Source organism: Ovis canadensis, chromosome 3, assembly GCF_042477335.2.
Source record: "Ovis canadensis isolate MfBH-ARS-UI-01 breed Bighorn chromosome 3, ARS-UI_OviCan_v2, whole genome shotgun sequence".
In the NCBI taxonomy this organism is placed as follows: domain Eukaryota; kingdom Metazoa; phylum Chordata; class Mammalia; order Artiodactyla; family Bovidae; genus Ovis; species Ovis canadensis.
The window spans coordinates 91,457,163-91,484,585 of NC_091247.1; the positions used below are offsets into that span (position 1 = coordinate 91,457,163).

The 27,423-nt window shown below is 39.3% G+C and overlaps 1 protein-coding gene across 3 annotated transcripts in view; it reads right to left on the reverse strand.

Moving 5' to 3' along the window:
- Positions 1-27,423, reverse strand: part of TTC27 (tetratricopeptide repeat domain 27) — a 181,107-nt gene that overhangs the window by 148,068 nt on the left and 5,616 nt on the right. For all 3 annotated transcript variants that reach the window (XR_011255745.1, XM_069583602.1, XM_069583600.1), the window contains exons 4-5: positions 21,460-21,600; positions 17,147-17,249 (exon numbers count right to left, since the gene is read on the reverse strand). Coding sequence is in view for 2 of the 3 variants with exons in the window: in XM_069583602.1 (XP_069439703.1) it covers positions 17,147-17,249; positions 21,460-21,600 (244 nt within the window). In the remaining variant the exon portion in view is untranslated. The remainder of the gene's footprint in view (positions 1-17,146; positions 17,250-21,459; positions 21,601-27,423) is intronic.

Genomic DNA, 27,423 nt, shown 5'->3' on the forward strand with positions numbered 1-27,423 from the left:
TGAAAAGTAGTCAATATCTTGTAATAACCTATGACACAAAATAATTTCAAAAATGATTTATGTATATTTGAATAATGAAATCACCTTGCTGTGTACTTGAAACGTTTTAAGTGAACTATATTTCAATAAAATATATATATATTTTTTAAAGTGTGAGAATAAAAATACATTAGTAAGTAAAACATTTAGGGCATAATATATAAAATACATATATTACATAGCTCTTACTCTTAAAGAATTTCAAGTCTGGAAAATGAGGACCATGTACTGTAATAGTTCATAGCAAGCACTGTCTGAGCACTTACATGTTCCAAGCTAGACACTAAGGACATTACATACATTATCTCCTTTACTCCACACAGTCCTAAGAGATGTCATTCATGACCCTGCTCTTTCTTATTTAGAGTGTCTGTCTTAATCAGGCCGCCCAAAATATGGCAATACAGGTGATGATACAACATACCAAGTCAATCTGCAAAGAGTTAAACAACACGAAAATCTAATGAAGAGGAGATCAGTATACAGTTTTCCACATAAAGAATGTAGAATTTCTCCCTTAAAAGGAGAAACAGATGTGTATCTGGGTGTATCTGAGACAATATGAGTATCAAGTAGAAAATGAGTAAGTATTGGCTTGAAAGTGAAGTGAAGTCGCTCAGTCGTGTCCGACTCTTTGCAACCCCATGGACTGTAGCCTACCAGGCTCCTCTGTCCATGGGATTTTTCAGGCAATAATACTGGAGTGGATTGCCATTTCCTTCTCCAGGGGATATTCCTGACCCAGGGATCAAACCCGGGTCTCCCTCATTATAGACAGATGCTTAACTGTCTGAGCCACCAGGGAAGTAAGTATTGGCTTAGCAGTCATATTGTATTTTCCCAAACACCTCAGATGAAAAGATGGGAGTACAACAGCCTAATAACATAGTATCTCTAAGAAGATGACTTTCAAAATAAAATATATATATAATAAAGGGGCTACTGGCATACACCAAGGGGGTGTCCAACAGGTCACCTCGTCCATCCCTCTACAACGTCCCTGACAAACTGTCCCTCACAACGTCTCCAGCAGTAGGATCAGCATTTCACAAAGCAATTCATGTGAACAGAAGGATGGTGGACGACAGAAGATACACTTACAAAGTCCAAAGACTGAGAATCCGCTTTCTACTATTCAAGCCGAAAGGAAAGTGCTATCGACTGACCCCTACTCTGCTCGGCACTAGGTATTTTACATGTTGTGCTAATTCACACAATGATGTCTTTAGGGCTGACATCAACCTCATTTAACTCATGAGAAAACTGAGCTTAGTCAGCTTACTGACTAGTCAGCTCGGCTGAGAAGTGGCAAAGCCAAAATCTGAATCCACACTTGTTGGGAAAAGGGGAAGAGGGAGTTGGCAGAGGAACGACCAAGGTGTAGAGGTGATGTTGCAAAACATAATCTATATATCTTCTCACCAAGTAATCTGACAGAAACCTATAGCTAAGAAACAGACGCCCTTTATCTTATCATGAAGTGAAAATAAAATGAGCCTGAAAAAAACTGTTTTCTATATACTGCCAGTCCTTTAAAGAGATTCTTAACTCAGAGAAGCTAAATCAAGATGCACAGGTCTTACTTTAAAAGGCAGACAGGCATCTAAACACGAACTTCTCACTATGAAAATCCTTCAGTAGACTTCCTCCATGCAAACCAAACTCAAGAAAACCTGGATCTGGGCTCTCCTGGTGGCTCAATGGTAAAGAATTCAACTGTCGATGCAGGAGATGCAGGTTCAATCCCTGATCCAGGACGATCCCACATGCTGCGGAGCAACTAAGCCTGTGCTCCGCAACTACTGAGCCTGTGCTTTGACGCCCAGGAACTGCAACTACTGAGCCCGCATGCCCACAACTACTGGAGCCCACGTGCCCTAAGCCTGTGCTCCACAGCAAGAGAGCCACCACAATGAGAAGTCTGCACACCCAAACTAGAGTGTAGTCTCCACTTGCCAGCAATGAACAAGAAAAAGCCAGCCCAGCAACAAAGACCCAGTACAGCCAAATAAATAAATAAATAAACTCTTTTTTTTAAAAGAGGCAGGTGGAGGTGCAGGGAGAATAGGGTAGAAGGAAAACAGAGACAGACGGGAAACTTCTCTGAACAGATCTAGTTACAGAGTTTTGACTCTGGAATCATGTAATTATTTTACATATCAAAAAATAAATCAGAAAGAAAAAAGCAATCCCTAAAAACTGAAAACAAATGGAAAACTAAAACTCTATATAACAAGTTGGTGACAAAGAGTAATTGCAAATGACTTAGAGCACAGTATATATCCTTAATGTAATATATTGAAAGGACAAAGACAGTTGCAAAGACATCTTGAGCCTTATTTAGTGGTCTTACTGTTAGTTGGCATGCTGGCGCTGCTCTCAAATTTTTTATACATGTGACAAAGCAAGTCATTACATTTATATTGTTTGGCACAAGATTTTCAGTTTAAAAAATGGACACACATATGAAAGCAAAGATACTGACACAATGCAAGGTTAAATTTTTTTATCATTATTATTTCTTTGCTAGTATCATACTGTTGAAATTATCCTAGTTTTTAACTAACTTTTATACCTGAAAGTCTCCATGATTATCTTTCTCTTTAAAAATTGTCTTGACTATTCTTACACACTTTTTCTTCCAGAATCAATTGGCACGTTCTCTCTTCAAAATGTTTGTAACTGCACTAATTGTAATTTCACAATTGGCATCTTTTTTTTTTTAATTTTTATTTTTACTTTATTTTACTTTACAATACTGTATTGGTTTTGCCATACATTGACATGAATCCACCACGGGTGTACATGCGATCCCAAACATGAACCCCCTCCCACCTCCCTCCGCACAACATCCCTCTGGGTCATCCCCGTGCACCAGCCCCAAGCATGCTGTATCCTGCATTGGACATAGACTGGTGATTTGATTCTTACATGATAGTATACATGTTTCAATGCCATTCTCCCAAATCATCCCACCCTCTCCCTCTCCCTCTGAGTCCAGAAGTCCACTATATACATCTGTGTCTTTTTTGCTGTCTTGCATACAGGGTCATCATTGCCATCTTTCTAAATTCCATATATATGTGTTAGTATACTCTATTGGTGTTTTTCTTTCTGGCTTACTTCACTCTGTATAATTGGCTCCAGTTTTATCCATCTCATCAGAACTGATTCAAATCTATTCTTTTTAACGGCTGCGTAGTACTCCATTGTGTATATGTACACAATTGGCATCTTGACAATAGTGATCATCCTATTCAAGATAACAGTATGCCTTTAACATTTTCTTAGTAAAGTTGTACACTTGACTTCATTTTGGTTTCGAACATTTTAAGAAATTCCTGGGTTAAATCTTCTTTACCTTTTCTTTGAAATATAATTGACATATAACATGCCATTAGGTTCAGGTGTACAACATGATTCAATATATGAATATACTGCAAAATGATCACCACAGTAAGCCTAGTTAACATCCATCACCACATATAGTTACAACTTTTTTCCTGGTGATGGGAACTTTTAAGATCCACTCTCTCAGCAATTCTCAAATATACAATACAGAATTATTCATTATAGTCACTATGCTGTGTATGTAAGGTGAAATTTTTCAACAGCTTTACTGAGATGATTCATGCACATACAGTCCACCAACCTGAAGTGTGCGATTCAATGGCGTTTCGTATATCCCAAGAAATGTGTGACCATCACCATAGTCAACTCTAAAACATTTTTATAACCTCAAAAATAAATCCTGAACCCTTTAGCTATCACTCTCTTCCCCTCATCCCTCCCATAGCCCTGAACACCACTAATCTACTTTCCAATCCTAACTTTACCTATCCTGGACATTTCATATAAAGGAAATTATTTATCATGTAGTCTTTCATATCTGGTTTCTATAATTTCGTATGATGTTTTCAAGGTTCACTTGTGCTGAAGTATGTTTCACACTTCATTTCAGTTTATGGCTAAAAAATAGTATAATAGAAACCACTATATGAATATACAGTATTTTGTTTACCCATATATCAGTTGATGGACACGTCCATCTTTTAGCTATTATGAATAATGCTGTTATAAACATTCATATACAAAATTCTGGGTGGACCTATGTTTTCATTTTTCTTGGGTATATACACCTAGGAACTGCTGATCGATGATAAATATATGATGATTCTATACTTAAGAAACTGCCAAACTGTCGGAGAAGGCAATGGCATCCCACTCCAGTACTTTTGCCTGGAAGGTCCCGTGGACGGAGGAGCCTGGTAGGCTGCAGTCCATGGGGTCGCTAGAGTCAGACACGACTGAGCGACTTCACTACCACTTTTCAGTTTCATGCACTGGAGAAGGAAACGGCAACCCACTCCAGTGTTCTTGCCTGCAGAATCCCAGGGATGGGGAAGCCTGGTGGGCTGCCATCTATGGGGTCGCACAGAGTCGGACACGACTGAAGCGACTTAGCAGCAGCAGCAGCAGCCAAACTGTATTCCAAAATGGTTATACCATGTTATATTTCCACCAGCAGTGTTCCAACTTTTCCACATCCTCAACAATATGATTATCTCACTTTTTTAAAATTACAGCTAGCCATGTGGGTGTAAAGTGATATCTTATTGTAGTTTTGATTCTCATCATCCTGATGACTGATATCAAATGTTTTCTCATGTACTTATTGGTCATTAGAATGTCTTCTCCAGATAAATATCTGTTTATATCCTTTGCACATTTTTTAATTGAGTTATTTGTCTTTTATATTACTGAGTTGTCAGAGTTCTTTATATATTCTAGATACAAGTTCCTTATCAGATATATGATTTGCAAATATTTTCTCCCACTCTATGGCCTGTCTTTTCACTTTCTTGATAGTGTCCTTTGAAACACAAAAGTTCTGAAAATTTTCTGAATAGACCTTGCTACAGGTTCATAATCTTGCTATAAAGTCCAACTTTCCTATTTTTTTTTTTGTTTTTGCTCATGCTTTTGGTGTCACATCTAAGAATCTACTGTCAAATCTGAAGTCATAAAGATTTACCCCTATATTTTCTCCTAAGAATCTTAAGAGTTTTAGCTCTTACACTAGGACTCTAATCCATTTTTACTTAACTTTTCTATATAGTGGAGAATCCCATGGACGGAGGAGCCTGGTAGGGTCGCTAAGAGTCGAACACGACTGAGCGACTTCGCTTTCACTTTTCACTTTCATGCATTGGAGAAGGAAATGGCAACCCACTCCAGTGTTCTTGCCTGGAGAATTCCAGGGAAGGGGGAGCCTGGTAGGCTGCTGTCTATGGGGTCACACACAGTCGGACACGACTGAAGCGACTTAGCAGCAGCAAGGGTCCCATTTCATTCTTTTGCATGTGGTTACCCAGCTGTCCCAGCACATTTGCTAAAAAAGACTATTCTTTTCCCATTGAAATATTTCATATGTAAAGCAAATAATTACATTAACATTGTTATTAACAAGATTTTCAGTTTAGGAAAAACATACAAATGTCAATATAAACACTCTGAACAGTTAAATTTTAATTGGAGCTCTTTGGTCAGGGTTAGGGACTTGACTGGGATTCAACCAATGTGTTTGCTAAGAACAGTCTCAAAAAAGGGCCTCAGCTGGCTGCTTGCCTAAGTCTGAAACTTGTGTTATGTGTTCCCAAAACCAGGCCTGGTGACTTGACCTGCTCAGCCAGCATGTTTGCAAGGTCCACAGCTCACCCAGAGAGTCTGCTCGAGATCAGTCAGAGGCTAGAGTAGTGTTTGTGGGGACTGGGGTCTCAACTGGTGTGCTCAAAAGGGCCAGGGACTCAACCAACATTCAAAAGAGCCAGGTCAAGGACTAAGCTGTGGGTTCCCCAAGGTCAGGGCCAAGGGAGCATGTAGAGACTGACTGTGTACAGGAAGACTGTACACACACTTATACTGAGGTTAATGGGAGCCTGGTCTTTCACTGTCAAAGAAAGGAGTTAGAAATCTGGAAGAGAGAAGACTAAAATAAATTCTGCGATACTGGATTGGAATCGGAGATGATGCAATTCATGGTTTTTAATACATAGATAAACACAGAAATAGACACAGATGTACATGTGTACTTACATATACACATACACATACTTTCCAGCTGTGGCTACTGAAAGACTTTAAAAGGCACCAGAGCTCCTTGGAGAAATTACTGATTCCAGGGCCAGAGCAAAGTAATACAAAATAAGGAAGGCTAAAGCATCTTCTTATATCAGAAAATAAAGAAGCACTCAAAGATATGTTGAAAGGGCACAGAAGCCAACTTGAACAAGCCTCAATTGGCCAAATGTGGGACATAATGAACGCCAAATTGTAATCCATTGAATGAATTTGGAATCTGTGAGTGCACACTAATGTCAATATATAAATGCATAAATTCAAAGTTTACTGAGGAATAGGAGACTTATATGGTATTTAAGTACATCACCATACAACAATTAATTATAAAGAGTGATAACCAAAAACTGGACGCAATCAAATTTCCATCAACAGATAAAAGAACAAACAAATTATGGTATTTCCATATAATGGTACACTACTTAGCAATTAAAAAGAATGAACTATTGCTATAGGCGACAATATAGATGAATCAAAATAATTTTGCTGAGTCAAAGAAACCCAGCTAAACACACACACACACACACACACAGTGTGAGACTATATGAAATCTCTTTTATAAAATTCAAGGAAATGCAGACTAATATGTAGCAACAGAAAGCAGATCAGTGGTGGTCTGAGAGGCTGAAGGAGAGATCAGGAAGGGTGTAAGAGGATAGGATTCCCAACAAGCACGAGGACGTTTTGGGGAACAAAGTATATGTTCATTATCTCAATTTTGATGATGGTTTCACAGGTGTAAACACATGTCCAAACTTTACAGATTGACATTTTAAGTATGTCAGGTGTATTGTGTGTCAATTATATCTCAATAAAGCTGTTTCAGAAACAAAAAATGTACAGAGAAAATGGGTCACTCTAAGAAAGACTGACAGATACCATCTTAATCAAGTAACCAAAGTTAGTATCCCCAGTAATGAGACCAACTGAAGTCGTGTGCCCCCTGGTAGGACGCAATGAGACTAACACAGCACAATTCCTGTAATAGATCTCTGCTGAAAGACACTGAGGAGCTACGGCAACTACAGTCCATGATCTGGACTGGATCATGTTGCTATAAAGGATGCCTTGGGCACCACTGGCTAATGTTAATAGCAGTAATTAGATATTAGTATTTAATCAATTTTAATTTCCTAATACTGGTGGTTGTATTGTGATTGTACAGGAAAATGCCTTCGTAGGAAAAACACCCTAAAATGTGCAGAAGTGATGGGGCATCAATTCAACGACTTATTTTACACAGTTTCAGAGAAAAAAAAAAAAGTTCTTTGTACTAGCAACTTTTCTAGAGATTTATGTTTCCAAAAAAATTTAAGTCCAAAATATTAGCAATTAAAGAAAAAATTAAGAACATATCTTGCCTTTCCTAAACAGACTAAATTTTAGGGTTCTCATATAACCCTGGTTGATGAGTTCTTCTTTACAAAAGAATTCTAGGGGGAAAAAAAAAGGAATGACTGAACTATAAAACCACTAGGTAAGTACTTACAATGTATAGACAGATGGCACCTTCAGAGCCAAATGCAGTCACCTAAGTAAAGATGCCAACCGAATGGAAACTTCGTAGAATCCTTGATAGCTGGATGGAGGGTGTCCATCCTAAGCCATGAAGACCAGGGAGGAACACAACCATAGGGAAGTGCCAGCCTACTCCAACTCATTTCCTCAAAAAATTTTTAAAAATCCTCTTCTCCCTGACCTCCATACTTCCCAAGCTTGTCTCCAACCGTCAGCCCTCTGGTTTCTCCATCCTCCTCCTGCCTCTCACCCCTTTCCAAACTTCCCTTCTCCATCCTACAATTCTAATCAGTATCTACTGAATTATTTTACAGGCTTAGAATTGGGCTAGATCCTACAGCGAAGTTAAGCCCTGTGCTCCCCTAAAAAGACGACGGAAGAAGCACTAGGACGAAAAGACACATAATCATTATTCAATATACAGTAAATTTGATTTGAAACTGGGATGTACTGGCCATAAACACCATAGGGGGAAAATCCGTAAGGCTGGGATAGTTGAACAAACCTTGTCAGAAGGGCTAGGCCTTGAAAGACGGGTAGAATTTGGTTATAACTCCACCTCTAGACTGTAAGTGTCACAAAAGGGTCCACATGTGTCTTGTTCACTGCTGTTTAAGCCTAGCACTTGTCACAGCTGGTGCTCAATAAATATCCTAACAGTGGGCAAATATTTAGAAACTCTCTGATGGCTGTCACCAACAACACAGAGCTCCAATTTCCTATCCACCTAGCTCCTCTCAGCCCGCTGCAACATCACCTGACACACAACTCCCAACACTGTCCAGCCATTCCAAACTGTTTATTGGAAATCCCAAATACACAAAGATGTCTCAAGTCTCTGTGCCTCTCTGTACATGTTACACGCCCTTTCCAACTCCCTAATGAATTCTTTCTCATTCTTCAAGAATCAGTTCCAGTATTAGCCACTTTGCAAAGCCTTCTCTGGTCTCAAGTTTAGACTAATCATATCCTCTCTTTCATTCCTTCCTCTTTTTCTCTAGTTGAAATACAGCTGATGTACAATATTATGTCAGCTTCAAGTGTACTACATAGTGATCTGACATTTGTATGCATTGTGATCACCACGCTAGCCTAACAACCATCTGTCCCCACACAAAATTATTACAACATTGTTGACCACACTCCTTAAGCTGCATTAAGTTTCCACGGCTTATTTATTTTATAACTGGAGGTTTGCCCCCTCTTAATCTCCTTTACCTGTACTGCCCCTCCCACCTTCCTTTCCTCTGGAAACCACCTATTTGTTTTCTGTATCTAGGAGTTGGTTTTCTTTATTCTGTTTGTTTTTTTAGATTCCCTATGTAAGTGAGATCACACAATTTTTGTTCTCTGATTTATTTCACTTAGCACGATGCCCTAAAGGCCCATCCATATCATCACGAATAGCAAGGCTTCATTTTTTTTAAATGGCTGTCATTCCCTTCTTTTTGTGCCCTTTTCTTCATGTTGTATTTTAGCCTCCATCCCACTGAGTTCAATGATATCCCCAGCAACTACCAATGACCAGATCACAGCAAGAAATTTTGAAAAATTTTTTAATTAAGTATCAAATTACACATGAAATACAAAGTCAAAAATAAAACTGAGAATAATTAAAGATTTTCCTAATTTAAAAAAATGATCTGATGAAATTGGTATGTAAAAATAATCATCCAGGGGCTTCCCTGATGTCCAGTGTCTGAGACTTCCACATTCCTCATGCAGGGGGCCTGCAGTTCAATCCCTGGTCAGGGAACTAGATCCTACATGCCACAACTAAGACCTGGTGCAGCCAAATAACAGGTAAACAACACAAACAGACAAAAAATAATGACAGTCCAGTACTGCTGTACAAGGAGAAGAAGGAAGGCCAAGAAAGAGCCTACAAGTCAGGTGCAACCCTTAGACTCAAAGTGATAGTGATAACACCCTTCAGGAGCTGCAAGACTGACCACACAGAAGGCAGGAGAGACCCACTCTGAAACTGGCTGTTGCCCAACATCAGTGCTATCCAATAAAACTTTCTGTGCTGATATTAAGTACAGCTGCACTGTCCAGAATGGTAACCATTTACCATCAAGGTGGCTTCTGAGCCCTTGAAATGGGGCTAGTGAAACTGAGACACTGAATTCTTTACTTCTCTTAATTAGCCACATTAGTGGCTAGTGGCCACTACACCAGACAGCAGTTACGGGCAACAGAATAGCAGGGTTTTTAAATTTACTAAAAGGAAGCACTCTGTAGCCTTTATGGATCCCAACAAGAAGGCCCAATGAAAGAGGAAACAACTTTTTTGGTCACAATCTTTCAACAGATCCCAGCATTAAGAAGCTGGCCTACAAAGAAACCCATCATTTTACACCTGGAAAAGACTCACACACCATTTTTACGCAGAAAGAAACTCTTGGTTTGGAAGTAAGACAAGCTCCCTGAAGTCACACAGGGTGTGAGTGACAGAAGAGAAATTGAAAGTCAGATCTTAAAACTCTAGGTTCTGTTAATTATCTTGATTGTGATAATTTCATACATATATACACATATAAAATATCACCAATTCTACACTTTAAATATGAGTCTTCAGTTCAGTTCAGTTGCACAGTCGTGTCTGACTCTGCGACCCCATGAATCGCAGCACGCCAGGCCTCCCTGTCCATCACCAACTCCTGGAGTTCACTCAGACTCACGTCCATCGAGTCAGTGATGCCATCCAGCCATCTCATCCTCTGTTGTCCCCTTCTCCTCCTGCCCCCAATCCCTCCCAGCATCAGAGTCTTTTCCAATGAGTCAACTCTTCGCATGAGGTGGCCAAAGTACTGGAGTTTCAGCTTCAGCATCATTCCTTCCAAAGAAATCCCAGGGTTGATCTCCTTCAGAACGGACTGGTTGGATCTCCTTGCAGTCCAAGGGACTCTCAAAAGAGTCTTCTCCAACACCACAGTTCAAAAGCATCAATTCTTCAGCACTCAGCCTTCTGCACAGTCCAACTCTCACATCCATACATGACTACTGGAAAAACCATAGCCTTGACAAGACAGACCTTAGTCGGCAAAGTAATGTCTCTGCTTTTGAATATGCTATCGAGGTTGCTCATAACTTTTCTTCCAAGGAGTAAACATCTTTTAATTTCATGGCTGCAGTCACCATCTGCAGTGATTTTGGAGCTCAAAAAAATAGTCTGACACTGTTTCTACTGTTTCCCCATCTATTTCCCATGAAGTGATGGGACCGGATGCCATGATCTTCGTTTTCTGAATGTTGAGCTTTAAGCCAACTTTTTCACTCTCCTCTTTCACTTTCATCAAGAGGCTTTTGAATTCCTCTTCACTTTCTGCCATAAGGGTGGTGTCATCTGCATATCTGAGGTTACTGATATTTCTCCCAGCAATCTTGATTCCAGCTTGTGTTTCTTCCAGTCCAGCGTTTCTCATGATGTTCTCTGCATAGAAGTTAAATAAGCAGGGTGACAATATACAGCCTTGACATACTCCTTTTCCTACTTGGAACCAGTCTGTTGTTCCACGTCCAGTTCTAATTGTTGCTTCCTGACCTGCATACAGATTTCTCAAGAGGCAGGTCAGGTGGTCTGGTATTCCCATCTCTTGAAGAATTTTCCACAGTTCATTGTGATCCACACAGTCAAAAGCTTTGGCATAGTCAAGAAAGCAGAAATAAATGTTTTTCTGGAACTCTCTTCTTTTTCCATGATCCAGCGGATGTTTGCAATTTGATCTCTGGTTCCTCTGCCTTTTCTAAAACCAGCTTGAACATCTGGAAGTTCACAGTTCACATATTGCTGAAGCCTGGCTTGGAGAATTTTGAGCATTACTTTACTAGCATGTGAGATGACTGCAACTGTGCGGTAGTTTGAGCATTCTTTGGCATTGCCTTTCTTTGGGATTGGAATGAAAACTGACCCTATTCCAGTCCTGTGGCCACTAGTGAGTTTTCCAAATTTGCTGGCATATTGAGTGCAGCACTTTCACAGCATTATCTTTCAGGATTTGAAATAGCTCAACTGGAATGCCATCACCTCCACTAGCTTTGTTTGTAGTGATGCTTTCTAAGGCCCACCTGACTTCACATTCAGGATGTCTGGCTCTAGATGAGTGATCACACCTTCATGATTGTCTTACTGTAGGTTAACTACACTCCAGAAACACTGTTAAAAAAGGGTGGCACACAAACCCACCACTACACCTTCCTATGTCAAGTCTTCAGTTCTATCTCAGACCTGTTGCAAGGAATAAGCCAGTTAACATATCTAAAGACCTAGAACAGTGCTTGGTATGGAGTATGGACTACTGAAATGGGAACAGCATTATAACTATTAGAATTCTGCCCTACTGACCAGTTTAGAGAAAAGTAATGAAGAGAAGATTTGGAGGATCTGGAGAAGATAAGCAGGATCTGGAGTCAGAAACTCCAGGTCATCGTTCTGGTTCATGGATAATCTCTTTGAGTTTCAATTCTTTGGAAAATGAGTTAGCTGGACAAGATAATCTCTAATGGGTCTTTCCAAACTACAGATTTCAGACACTGACTAGGATAAGAGTTGTAGGAATGGAAAAGGAGGATGGATATGGAACCCTTAGGCAAGAACTGATAAGATTTAAGAACTGGCGAGATACACAGAATGATGAAAAACAGTGAGTCAACCTTGAACACAAAGTTTTGAGATTTGGATAACTGAAGTTTAAAAAAAAGATGAAATAAATAAACAAATAAAGCCTGTTGACCCAACAGACATATAGTTATCATTTTAATAAATCTTTAGGTGCTCCATGGTAAAGAATAATCATAACCTTCTGGGTCAAAATGTCAAACCACTATATTTAAAATGCATGCTAAAACCAAAATCTCTTCTCATCAGATTATTTTAATGCTATTTTAAAAATGAAATCCCTATGGATTCATACGGATAATCAGATACTTGTGATTAGATTATAGTATATTTAATGACATTCATTCCAAAGTATCAAAAAAATTTTTTTTAATTTATGCATACATCAGTCACCAAGAAACTAATCTCTTGAACTCTTTGGATGTGGAGACAATATAAGCCTAGAGTCACAGAGCTGTCCGGAGATGTTATAGTGGAATCTCAAAGTATTTTAGCCTGTTTTCTTTGAATAGTGACTTCCTCATAAGCTCATCTTCAAACACCTAAACCTCAATATTACATCTCATGTGCTATATGGAACATGTTTTCAGTACCAGATGCTTCAATAAATGATTGTGCACCCTTAAGCAGTTCTTCAGAGAATCACAGTTTCATTAGTATGAGATCCAAAAGAGGACCTCAGCGCGTGCTGAGGAGCAGACTTTTCAAGATTCTCACTCACTCCTTTCATAGACGTGATCAGTCCAGCAAAGTTATGCTGACACTCTGATGGGCTCTATTCCACTACACTATACTGATGTAACGTTCCTGGACAAAAATATAAAGATCACACTTGCTTATATGTCACAGATTGAAAAAAAAAATCTTGCCAACTTTTTGATGATTGTTCAAAGGCAACATTTCAAATATAATATTCTTCTCTGGATACTGAACAATATTTCAATATAACTGAATGCTCAGTCAATATTTGGGTTAAATCCCAGAACATTTTTTTAAATAAAATTTTTTATGAAAATGTTGCAGTTTAAGCCATGTGCAGACTTACTTAGACACAGCCAAAATGGACCAATTTACAACTAGATAAAATGAAAAATGTCATTGATTAGCCTAGAACAGCAACATAAAAAATTCTTAGTTGTAAGGCAAAGCAAATGATATGCTGAAATATACTGCAAAAAAGAACAGACCACTTGAAGAATGAGTCACTTAGAGTCATATTTTCCAGGTATCTTAGTTAACCCTTTCTGTTTAGAGAACTATATTTTACGTCTTAGAATTCTCTCTACAACACATCATATGGTTCTTACCTTTTAATATGGTACATTAAGAAGGTATTTTTTTTCTTTTAATAATTAAAGGTCATCATTAAGAACATTAGTCACTGAGATGTGGTTAAGGTAGAGACATAAATGTAGATTTACATAATATGGGATAAAAGGAAAAGGTGTGGCTTTCCCTCTGGCAACTGCATCAAACTTGATTTCCTTTACATGAAGAGAAAGAAATAAAACTCCCAGTGACATCTTGTGTTTTGCTCATTTACCAACACTCCATAAAAGTATAATGAAGCATATGAAATTGTTTAATATGCTACACAGTACAACATAATTACTTTTTTACAAAATTAAATAGTGGCTGAATACTGATGCCATCTTCTTTCAAATGCTTTCACTATCCTCTGGAAAAATCAACTTTTCCCCCATTAGAATCAGTAATGTTCAACCCATCCCTGGCTTTCAAAACTTTATCCGATTTCACGAACTATAAGTTTATCCCCACTTCTCTTTCTCCCTTGCACTTTGTTTATGGAATGTATCTCACTTCATTTTAAAAATATGAAATGACACGAATGGGGGGAAGACTTAGTCTACACAATTTTCATTTTACTAAAAATAGAAAGAGGACAATGATGCCAGTAAATTGAGCATCAGGTCTTAATTTTCTCCAAGTCCAACTTCATATTTCATTTGAAAGAGAACTCCGCGCCTAGGCAAGACTATTATGAGAAGATTCAAGATCCCATATGGTATCTGGGTAGGATTAATTTTCTCATAACTTCTATAATATTTCACTTTTTGAAAAACTCTTGTACAGAAGTTAACTCAGATAAAAACTGCTATCGAGATGGAGGACAAATGGAGTTCTACAATGTCTCCTCTGAAAAGTGAATGTAGAAAAGGCTCAACAGGACTTCCCTAGTGGTCCAATGCAGGGGATACAGGTCCAGTCCCTGGTTCTGGGGGATCCCACGTGCCTCGGGACAACTAAGCCCATGCACCACAACAGAAGCCACTGCACTGAGAAACCTGCACAACACAGCTAGAGAGTAACCCCCGCTTTCAAGGCAACGAAGACTCAATGCAGCCCAAAATAAATAAATAAAATTTTAAAAGTAAAGGCTCAATAAATGCTAGCTATCACTATTCAACAAATATGCACTAAATATTTATTATTTTCCAGGCATTCTGCTAAGCAGAAACAAGAAAAAATCAGCCTGCAAGGAACTCACAATCTAGACAGTTGCTTACAGTCTTGAAAATACAGATGATTCTGTAGCCTATCAGTTCAGTTCAGTTCAGTCGCTCAGTCGTGTCTGACTCTTTGTTACCCCATGAATCACAGCATGCCAGGCCTCCCTGTCCATCACCAACTCCCGGAGTTCACTCAAACTCATGTCCATCGAGTCGGTGATGCCATCCACCTATCTCATCCTCTGTTGTCCCCTTTTCCTCCTGCCCCCAATCCCTCCCAGCATCAGAGTCTTTTCCAATGAGTCAACTCTTCCCATGAGGTGGCCAAAGTACTGGAGTTTCAGCTTCAGCATCATTCCTTCCAAAGAACACCTAGGGCTGATCTCCTTTAGAATGGACTGGTTGGATCTCCTTGTAGTCCAAGGGACTCTCAAGAGTCTTCTCCAACACCACAGTTCAAAGCATCAATTCTTCGGCACTCAGCTTTCTTTACAGTCCAACTCTCATATCCATACATGACCACTGGAAAAACCATAGCCTTGACTAGACGGACCTTTGTTGGCAAAGTAGTGTCTCTGCTTTTCAATATGCTATCTAGGTTGGTCATAACTTTCTTTCCAAGGAGTAAGCGTCTTTTAATTTCATGGCTGCAGTCACCATCTGCAGTGATTTTGGAGCCCCCCAAAATAAAGTCTGACACTGTTTCCACTGTTTTCCCATCTGTAGCCTATATTTGCTCATAAACATCTCTTGTCATCCAAATGCATTAAACCAAAGACTTCTACAGGAAAAAGAAATACTGTTTCACAGTTCTGTTACTTCATTGCATCACTGTACACTTAGTGAAATATCACTGTATAGAAAAGTAAACTCCTTACATTTAATAAGTCAATCTGCTACCACGTTAGGTTTAAATCTCATAGCAGAACAAATATTGTTTCCTATATACCAAGTTCAAGCTCAGAATATATTTTTTTACATATAAAAGTCAGATCTAATTGCCCTTGGTTGTTCCACAGTCTTACATAACCTAACATCCTGAACAAATACAGACTAAGTCCAAGATTTCCTCCTATTTTCAAAATGCTTCCCGAGGACTCTCCTGGTGGCTCAGCAAAGAATCCACCTACCAGTGCAGGAGACGCAGATTCGATCCCTGATTTGGGAAGATTCCACATGCTGAGGAACAACTAAGCCCTGTGCCACAATTACTGAGACTGTGCTCTAGAGCCCGCAAACCACGACGACTGAAGCCTACGGGCCCTAGAGCGCGTGCTCCAGAACAAGAGAAGTCGCCGCAATGAGAAGCCTGTGCGCAACCAGAGTAGCCCCAACTTGCCGCAACCGAAAGTCCAAGCAGCAAGGAAGACCCAGCATAGCCATAAACAAGTAATGCCTCCCTAAAAAGCCTAAGGGTTGGAGAAGGAAATGGCAACCCACTCCAGTATTCTCGCCTGGAAAATCCCGTGAACAGAGCCTCTTAGGCTGCAATCCATGGGGTCGCAAAGAGTCGGACATGACTGAGCGACTTCACTTTCACTTTCACAGATGGTTACTAAACTTACGATGGTCATCATTTAATAATGTATGCAAATGTCAAATCACTATGTAGTACACCTGAAACTAATATATTGTATGTCAATTATATTTCAATTAAAAATTAAATGAAAAAAGAGAAAAAAAAAAAGCCTAAGGGTGACTTGCAACAAAGGCATTTAACGGGGCATGTGGTTTCCAAGTATTTGGTAAATTTTACATTTTTATTCTAGGTATATTTCCATATGTACATTATATATTACAATAAAAATAATGAAAAAACTACAAAAATGTCTCCCTACCTACTGTCATCCTCACTACACTTATTTTCTACCAAATATTATTAATTAAAAAAATGAATTATTTCTTCATGTACTCAGGATATAGGATAAATAATTTCCTGTTCTGCATGTAGTTCAGCACAATTTACTCCAGTTCCAATTAGTTAGGGATTATTTTCTTAATAAAGGGAGTTTACATTTGTTTCTAACAAGGTTTCTTACATTAAGAAACCAAGAAAATATTTAAATACCTTTAGGCAATTTGTAATAAAATCAAGGTGAACTACACAGAATAAATCACTTAAGTCTGTATTAATAATATAAATAACACTGATTGACTTTTTAAAAATTCAAAGATAAAAAAGAAATCCTATAATCTGACATCCTAATAATTTGTGATAGTCCAAACTCAGAAAGAGTGGAGAAGCAACCTCAGACAAAAAGTTACCATATGCTGTCAAGCAATAAATGAAAAAGGAAAGTCTCAGCCAAGAAAACAGAACAGAGCTACATGCTCAAAGCAGACAAAATTTGCAGTATACCTTGATCGATGCAGTCTTCAGCAAGAGCAAAAAGCTGAGGTGAGCGCTCCTCAAGCAACTGCTGGTGAATATTCACACATCTCAACGTCCACCATGGCAAGCTCTAGAAAAAGGAAATACCAACGTAAGCTGAAATAAAAGGACCCTTTGGTAAAAAATTCTACATTAACTCAAATCAACTTTTAGAATTTTTTTACATTTGTGAGATTAAATTCACTCTTCAGGAAGCTTACCCACCCACGGCTATGTCTTCAGTAATAACACCAAATCCACTGCCCTGTCTTCCATGAGAACAACATCTCTTCTCTGTTTACTCAAAGCCAGCTGGGCTTCCCGACATCATTTTCAACTTCCCATTTCCCCCTTTAAAATGCCTACTGTCATCGCCTGGCTCTGCTACAGCACTCTACCAGCACCATGATCCAACACCCACCATCCCAGGAGGCCCCCCACTAGAACCTCCTGTAGGGTGATTCTTCCCCTTGTCTCAACTTCCAGCACGTGTTTCCACCTCCCTTTGCAAACGCAGCCCCCCATACTCGTGTATGCCATCCTAGTTTTCAGCGTTGTCAGCCAGCTAGCCAACAAGATGAGGAGCCATGGTTCACTCATCCCTGTATCCTCCTTGAAGCAATGCATGCTGAGCACGCTACAAGGTAAGAAATAGCCTGGGTTCAGATTATTCCTCACACTGAGAAGACCTCTGCCACACCTTCCACGGAACCCTTCTCCCAGAGAAGAGATTAGGGCACACACTGGTCTCTCACTCCCCTGAACTTCCACACTGTGCCTAGAAGTTAGCACCACACGGGAGAGCTCGTGTTCTTCGGGTGTGTAAGTACCTGGTCCTTACAGTGTGGAGGGTGGAGACCGTGTTCTGTACACTGTCTTGACTGATGCACAGGCTGACAGCACAGTAGCCTTTTCTCAGTCTCCGGTACTGTCTTACTTTTCAACACATCCTGATTAAACAAGCTGATACAGAAGCATACACAGTGAAGATCAAAGTCTCTCTTCTGCTGCCTTAGCATCATCCTCCATCCCCAGAAAAATCCATGACAGAGGTTTATATTCCTCTAGGCTCTTCCTCTATACACACATTTGTGTGTGCAAATAAGAAGTATTAACTATTTTTGATAGGTTCATTAAATTACCACGTATGATCATGCATTAAATCATCTAAATTAGTTATAACTATGTTACTTTGAATTATACTGTCCAAAGGTGTGAAAATTTTTCTTTCTTTTATAGCAATACCTACTAATTGGAAATCATGCTTAATTACCAAAAGCATTTTCTGTTACTTGAATTTAATTTCTTAATTTGATCAAGGGGTAAAACTGCCTGTTTCCCTTCTAAACTGCTACACACAATGGTTGCAATGATAAAATCACAAATGAATTCTGACTCTATGACAAAAACTTTTCTAATTACTAATGCTATTTCCTCAGGCCATGTAAGGAAAAGAAAGGTAGAATTATCTAATAGAAGTTTCACATCATTTTTAATTTAATTCCCGGAGTTGTTGCCTCGTTTTCATTCTTTTCCTATCACGAAGCTAATGAAGTCAGTCTATATTCCAATTATCCATCCTTATCTGCTGTCAGCAGTAAGTGAGTCAGGTCTGGCAACATATTCTTTCCTTTTCTAGACATGGGAATTAAGACAGATCCAGTCAAACAGACTGCCCTGTTAAAAAAACATACAACTTAAGATGCTCAGCTCTTAAAAATCAGATCTATAAACTAACTCTTCAATCCAAAATCTTCACATGAGAGAAGGGGGAGTGTGAAACAAAGAAAGAAAGCATGATCTATTTTTTTTTTACTAGAAAATAAAAGTGCCTTTTTCTATCTGTCAAGAATCACTTAATAGAAAATCTGAGGCGTTAATGAAAAAGGAAACTTGAAGTCTTGCTTTAGACAGTTCCCAGATCCTGTCTCCTGACTAGAGCACTTACTACTTGCTCTGATTGACAAGTCATACTAGTGAGTAACCTTCTAGAAGGCAGGGTGCATGAGTGTACTCAAAAGAAACCCAGTAACTGCTTGCCAACTCAAGTCCCCTTTATAAATGAGGAAACTGATATTCAGAGTAATTCACTGGCCTAAGGTCACAGAGATGTTGAGAGGCTAAGCCAGACAAACTCTGGTCTGATTCTGAAGCTAAAATTCCTTTTACTCAACATTAACATATTACTAATAATGGTCTATATACTCCACAGACTACGGAGTGGGGAAAAATCATCTTCTTTTATTGTTTCACAAAAATAAAATCATTGTTATTTTTAATAAAAAATCAACCTGATACATTCCTGCTTAATATGCCTGCTGATGAAAGTTTTCCATCAAGAAAACTGTATCACTAACTCATTAATGACCATTAGTCTCACTAGAAAGAAAATGATACCATTTAGCAACCTCATATCTTGATGATACTTTCTTTAGGGTCAAGTACTACTCAGTCTATAAGATCATTTAACTCAAATCAACTTGGAAAAACATTTTTTTATTCAAACTAACATCACTAAAAAGATCAAAGATAAGGCCTTATATCTGCTAGTATACACTGAAACCCATCAAGTAAAAACCCTTACGGTACAACTGATTCCAAACCTTCTAGCTCTCAAGAGAGTTGCTGAAAGAGGCATGATTCCCTTTTTACCTCTTCTTTGCCTCAACTTAAATGCTCAGGAAAATAAGCCCTTATACAGTACAGACCAAGTCCCCATTTTATCCATAGAAATATTATTTCTTTAACTTTCTCAGCCAACACTTGGAAACTGGGATATTTCACATAAAATTTAGACTTACTATTTCTGGCAGTACAGGGTCTACATGCCTAAGTTGCAATGATCAGGATAGGAATCAGGAAGCTTCAAGCCTGTGGGTCCCAAACTGTCCTCTACCTGTTTTCCTTTAGCCCCAAACCAAGACTGGTTCTTACATTTTTGAAAGAAAGAAAAGAAAATTTTGTGACATGTGAAAGTATATTAAATGTAAATTTCAAAGTCCATAAATAAAGCTTTATTGGTATACAGTCACACTCATTCACATATTATCTGCAGCTGCTTTCACACTGCAAGGCAGATTGAAGAGTTAGCTGCACACAGCTGAGAAGCTGCAACAGAACCAACACACCTCAAGGACTTCAATTCTCTCTTGGGGTTTTTATCACCTCCTACTGCATATTAGCTTTTCTCACTAATTTATATGTAACCTAGAGAAACCACACAATGGATACTGAACAAATGCTCTACTAAACCCAACCCAAATATCAATCAGTGCAGGACATGAGCCAAGAAACAGTAATAGTAATTAAGATCTACTGTAAGTGCTATGCATACTTCTGGCTACTGCTCATTATCCTTACATGAAATTCATAAAAGACTGTGATGGATGTTTCTAAACCCACTTTTAAGATTCAGAGAATGAACACTTACACACATGTATACATATATTCAACACATATATAAATTCTGTTAAAGAGACAATGTTTCATTTTATACTAGTCTAATCTCGTTCAGTTCAGTTGCTCAGTCGTGTCCAACTCTTTGCGACCCCATGAATTGCAGCACGCCAGGCCTCCCTGTCCATCACCAACTCCCAGAGTTCACTCAGACTCATGTCCATCGAGTCAGTGATGCCATCCTGCCATCTCATCCTCGGTCGTCCCCTTCTCCTCCTGCCCCCAATCCCTCCCAGCATCAGAGTTTTTTCCAATGAGTCAACTCTTCGCATGAGGTGGCCAAAGTACTGGAGTTTCAGCTTTAGCATCATTCCTTCCAAAGAAATCCCAGGGCTGATCTCCTTCAGAATGGACTGGTTGGATCTCCTTGCAGTCCAAGGGACTCTCAAGAGTCTTCTCCAACACCACAGTTCAAAGGCCCACGTGACTTCACATTCCAGGATGTCTGGCTCTAGATGAGTGATCACACCACTGTGATTATCCGGGTTGTGAAGATCTTTTTTGTACAGTTCTTCTGTGTATTCTTGCCACCTCTTCTTAGTATCTTCTGCTTCTGTTAGGTCCATACCATCTCTGTCCTTTATCGAGCCCATCTTTGCATGAAATGTTCCCTTGGTATCTCTAATTTTCTTGAAGAGATCTGTAGTCTTTCTCATTCTGTTCTTTTCCTCTATTTCTTTGCATTGATCTCATTAATCTCATTAGGGGAGATTAAACTAAATACCTAAGGAAGACTTAGAAAATAAATATACCAAGACATTGTCAGCATCACATCTAAAGTCTGATGCTAATCAGCACAAAAGTCACATCTGGGTCTGAATCTCCTGGCTCCTTTTTTTCCTTACCTGAATAGCTGTCAGTTTATGTCTTATATTCACTAAGATAATTCTTGCTAATAACAGCAGGATAGGCTTTGCGGTCAGGCTGTAGATTGATTCACCATCTAGAACAAGCAGACTCAGAACAAATGCATCCAGTCCTTTGATCTGAAAAAAAAAAAAAATATATATATATATATGATCAAATAATTTAGAAAAAAATTAACCTTTGTATGTCTTATAAGGATACATATTTTCCAGTTAATCAGCTCTGAAACACAATCATTAATCTATTACACAGCTACTGGCACTGGACCAAGTCCTAATATTATAAATGCCTTTAGAGATCTACAACTCCAGCCTGCCCTGACCAATGACCACCCATCTGCTTATACTTTAGAGGAACAGAACAATCCAGAAAATGCTACGATTGAAGAGGCACCATTATCTTACAGATTTAAAAGTGTTTTCTCAGTAAAGCCATCTCTATGCGAAAGTATTTATATTAAATACCTACGTTTCATATATGCTTCACCAGTTAGCTAATATCATCACAAACCACAGCTGCCCCTTAATTACTGTCAGGTCAAAGAATAACAAAGTCTTACATATCAGATGCTGAGTAGGCATACAATCACGGACCGACGTGAACAGAGCCTGCCCAACAGGAAGGTCTGTGCAAAATCCATTTCTCAACTGAACGGATTTTCTACACTGGACCAGACACTCATGTTTTTAAAATGTGGGCTGAATAATTTTGACAGTTGCCACAAAATCAACAGCAGGAATGCTCAACATCAGGAACACAGGCTCTAAGTCACCAACACAGGATGGAGTCCTTTTACTAGTTTATTCGTTTATTACCCATTTATTAGTTTTACTTTTACCCATTTATTAGTTTGTGGGCATAGGCAGATTTCTTTTAACTGAGCCTCAGTTTCCTGAAATATAAAATCAAATAACGGTACCTACACCTCACACGTTTCTTATAAGGATTAAACAATCCAAGTGATGCCAGTGCCAGGCTCAATGCTTTATAAAAACATTCCATAAAGGTACAAAAGGAACAGCGCCTCCATCATCACTGAAGAGTGTACTTGAGGAATAAAGACAATGTGAATGACCACCAGCAAACCACCAATAAAGCTTACTGTTAACCTACACTGAGGGTAGAGTGAAATTTTTTTTTCAAGTTCGAAAATCAAGGAACTATTGTGAAGTATTACAACTGCCTCAATCTTAGAAGAAAACAGAACAAAAAAAGTTAAGTTCAGTCCAAAATCACACCAAAGTTAGCGTCTGAACAGAGATTACAGCCCAGGTTTTCCAACTCCCAAGCCAGTATTCTTCCTACCATCTCATGCTACCTTCCCCTCAGACCTCGGCTAAGCACAAGGAAGTCCCAGGACAGGGCCAGGATCACTGCCAGCCTTCTGACTGGGACAACTCATGACGAGGGGTAAGCAACTGACACACAGACACAGCAGAGGACCTGGTTTGGAGAAGAAACTCACCGTGAATCCAGTGTGGACGCGATGAGTCTGAGGTTCCCCGTGAGACCTCCAAGAGGACGTACCAATTACACCAGCAAATCTACTGCTTAAGGACTTGAGAGAAGACCCTGCCTAACATGCCCAAGCTGGACCTGAAGCCTCACCAAATCATCCTGCCTTTTAGGTGGACTTAACAATCTTTATTTCCTAACATCCCAACCAAACTGGTGAGTAGAAGACATGACTTTAAGAAAAAGAACCCTTTTCTAATCACACTGAGACAAAAAAGACATCCACCTGTTGTAGCACAAATTTAGATCACTATCTTCTAATGAAATCCTTAAAGATAACAAACAGGTGACTTAACAGGGCAACAAACAGAAAATTACACAAAGAGATACTCCGTGATATAGTACTTGGACCTCATTTCCTCTGATACTCAAAGTCAGAGGTTGGTTACTAAACTTTCTTCTCTTTAAGTTCTCGGACAATGTCATTAACAGGGCAAATAATAAATAAGTGAAGGAGTGAATGCATGAATAAACAGACAAATTTCTTTTCCCAAAGTTATTTTGCATCATTATTATCAAAAAATTGAATGCTTTTCTATCTTCTGCTTAAGTGAAGCAGTCTCTATCTACTCCTGTGATCTAACACTGATATTCCAACCAAGCTCTAACCATGCTTACAGAGGTTTGGAAAAATGGCTGAATTTTAAAGAGGGCTGTTTACATTTTCAACTAAAACAGATAAAATGAAAGTTACAAGTCCCTTAGCAACAATTCCTCAGTCACAAAAGCATAAGACACATAAAAATACTTATTAATCAGAACAGTGAAAAAAAAGTCAACATCTGGAAGCCTGACATACATCTGATTTAAAACCAGTTTACTAGAAGATCAACTTTTATGTGTGAGAGGGACCTACTCAGACATTAACCTCTAGTGCTATTCCCGAGGCTGGTTAGACCAGTGGTCACACAGCAGTGCTAAAAATGCCAAGGCCCTAAGTTGGAGGCAGGGGAAATTAATTTGGCTTTGATGACTATACTCCAAGACCAAGAAGTATATTCACAAATATCTGTTCTCACAAGAACTATAAAACATCAATAAGCACAGGAAAATGACAACTGGAAAATACTGATATGCCACTCCCCAATTTAAAAACTTCAACTCCCTCGATCTTCCAAATTGTCAGATTGCTGGTAAAGAGTATAAACTGAATAATTCTCTCCAAGACAACCTGACCCAAGTAAGAAGAGCTGACCGTGTGTACACCCTAGAGCACAGCAACTCCACCCGTGGATCCCTGCCCTCAGCAGAGCTTCCCAGCTCAGCCCTGGGAAGCATTTACAAGTGTGGAAAAACATCAGTCCTCTCAGCCCTCAGGGAGCCTAACTATAGCCCTAGGAAGGGGGCAGGCAGTAAAAACAGCCTCCTTCATTTAGCTCATTGCACCAAACATTATCCTTTTTTAAGTTTTGCTGTGCTTGGAAACTCTTACAAATGAATCCTATAAGATATGTTCCCAACAGCACAGTACATAATATACTGCCAAAAACGGAAACATCCCATGTGGCCATCAAGAGTAGAACAGATATATAAACTGTGGTCCATTCATACAATTGTAATACTATGCAACAGTAAAAATGAATAGTTTATAATAACCAAAAATATACGTCTAAGCAAAGCAAGTCACAGAACACAATTTATTTCACTTTTATATAGTTCAGTTCAGTCACTTAGTTGTGTCCATCTCTTTGCAACCCCATGGACTGCAGCATGCCAGGCCTCCCTGTCCATTACCAACTCCCAGAGTTTACTCAAACTGATGGCCACTGAGTTGGTGATGTTATCCAACCATCTCATCCTCTGTTGTCCCCTTCTCCTCCTGCCTTCAATCTTTCCCAGCATCAGGGTCTTTTTAAATGAGTGAGTTCTTCATATCAGATGGCCAAAGTATTGGAGTTTCAGCTTCAACATCAGTCCTTCTAATGAATATTCAAGACTGATTTCCTTTAGGATGGACTGGCTGGATCTCCTTATTGTCCAAGGGGACTCTCAAGAGTCTTCTCCAACACCACAGTTCAAAAGCATCAATTCTTTGGTGCTCAGCTTTCTTTATAGTCCAACTCTTACATCCATACCTGACCACCAGAAAAATCATAGCTTTGACAAGACAGACCTTTGTTGGCAAAGTAATGTCTCTGCTTTTTAATAAGCTGTCTAGGTTGGTTATAATTTCCCTTCCAAGGAGCAAGCGTCTTTTAATTTCATAGCTAGTCACCATCAGCAGTGATTTTAGAGCCCCCCAAAATAAAGTCTGTCACTGTTTCCACTGTTTCCCCATTTATTTGCCATGAAGTAATGGAACCAGATACCATGACCTTAGTTTTCTGAATGTTGAGTTTTAAGCCAACTTTTTCACTCTCCTCTTTCATTTTCATCAAAAGGCTCTTTAGTTCTTCACTCTCTGCCATAAGCGTGGTGTCATCTGCATATCTGAGGTTATTGGTATTTCTCTCGGCAATCGAGATTCCAGTTTGTGCCTCATCCAGTCCAGCATTTCTCCTGATATACTCTGCATATAAGTTAAATAAGCTTTATTTGCTTATTGACTATGCCAAAGCCTTTGACTGTGTGGATCACAAAAAACTGTGGAAAATTCCTCAAGAGATGGGAATACCAGACCACCTGACCTCCTCCTGAGAAATCTGTATGCAGGTCAAGAAGCAACAGTTAGAACTGGACATGACACAACAGACTGGTTCCAAAATCAGGAAAGGAGCACATCAAGGCTATATATTGCCACCCTTATTTAACTTCTATAAAGTTCAGAAACTGGCAAAACTAAACAGTATGTTCTCTGAGGATACATACATACGTAAGTGCTAAAACTATGAAGCAAGCAATGGAATGTTAACACCAAATTCATGAGATGTTTCACGAGAAAGGGGGCTGGGGATGTCACCGAGAAGCACACGCAGGAGACCTTCTAATGCTTTTCCAAGTCAGAGCACATGCTAAGATGCTATGATTTGTGGTATACACCAGGTAGCTAGAGAAGGCCGCTAAGCCAGACGAGACCAGTTCCAAGGCTCTCCCAGCCCTGGGCCCACAGAGCCACTGCAATGGCAAAGGGGCTCAACACCTAAGCAAGAGCAGCGAGAAAGTTCCATTCTCCAGGCTGGTGATGTTCCCTCTCTCAAGCCAGGTGGTGGAAACAAAGATGTCTTATTATTTAAACTGCACACATTTTGTATGCTTTTTTGAGAGTAAGATGTACTTACAATAAAAAGGTTAAAATCAAGGTCTTAGTGAAAATTTCCTACAATGTGGCCGGAGCCCCATCTTTTACTACTGCCCCAACAGGCTCAAAGCAGCCCTCTCAGACAGCCCTCGCAAACACCACAGTCCTCTGTCCTCTACATTTGTGCTCACGTGACTGCATCTAGAACGTACTTCCTCCTCTTCTCAGCCGATCCATTTCCCTCATCACCCTTCAGGTTCTACCCCAAGGTCCACTCTTGACTAAAAGGTCTTCTCAGGCAAAATTCACTTTCCTCACATCTCCTTATTCATTCCAATGCTTCTTACAGTTTGATTCTCTCATGTAACCCATTTCTGTACTGTCTGAATTGCTATCTGACTCCACATGAGCTTCCACACTAGCACAGCAGAAAGAGTACTGGATTTGGACCCAGAAAATGTGGGTTCCAATCCCCCAACTATAAAGCCTCTGCGAGTTTCTCTTACCACTGTGAGCTTAAGTCTTCTCATCAACAGCAAATGTCAAATTGATACAACACACGGCAATGAAGCACCACTCCAACCACACATCAGTGCTCAGTACATAATTGCAAGCTTGTTTGGTAGGTTTCTAACCTGCACTGCGCAGCAACAGAGGCCAGAAACTGTTTCATACACAAAGAGGAAGTGACATGTTCCATATACATAAACTTCTAGATAATCAAAGCATCTCTTTAAGTGCCAAAATCTTGGGGATTTTACTTGTAATCACTTTGGATGAAAACTTTCATAAGGTATAGATTAAATTCCCTTCTTAGACATAAAATATGGAAGGCTTTTAACCTTTCAATAATGATTTAGAGCCAGCACTATGAATCTTAGTTATTCTATCACAATATAACACTATGACTCAGTAAACTGACTGTACAGCAGTAACTGCTATGGCTTCAGATTATGACTGCTTTTCTAATTCTTATCAAATTATTAACACTGATCTCTAACAACTCCATTCCCCTTTCATCAGCTATTTCTAATTCTAAGAAACCAGGAAACAGTAAACAGGTCTCTCTGATTGCCTAAGTTCTGGATGTTAAGGTGCCCTTTTTCCAGGCTGAGTGATCAACAGTTATGCTCCAGTTCTCTGAGGTGGCTGGATAACTCAGTTACCATTCTTCTTCTTAGGGCATGTCACATTCCTCCAAGCCCTGGGTACATGTGGTCAAACACAACTGAGGTGTTCAAACTGCAAG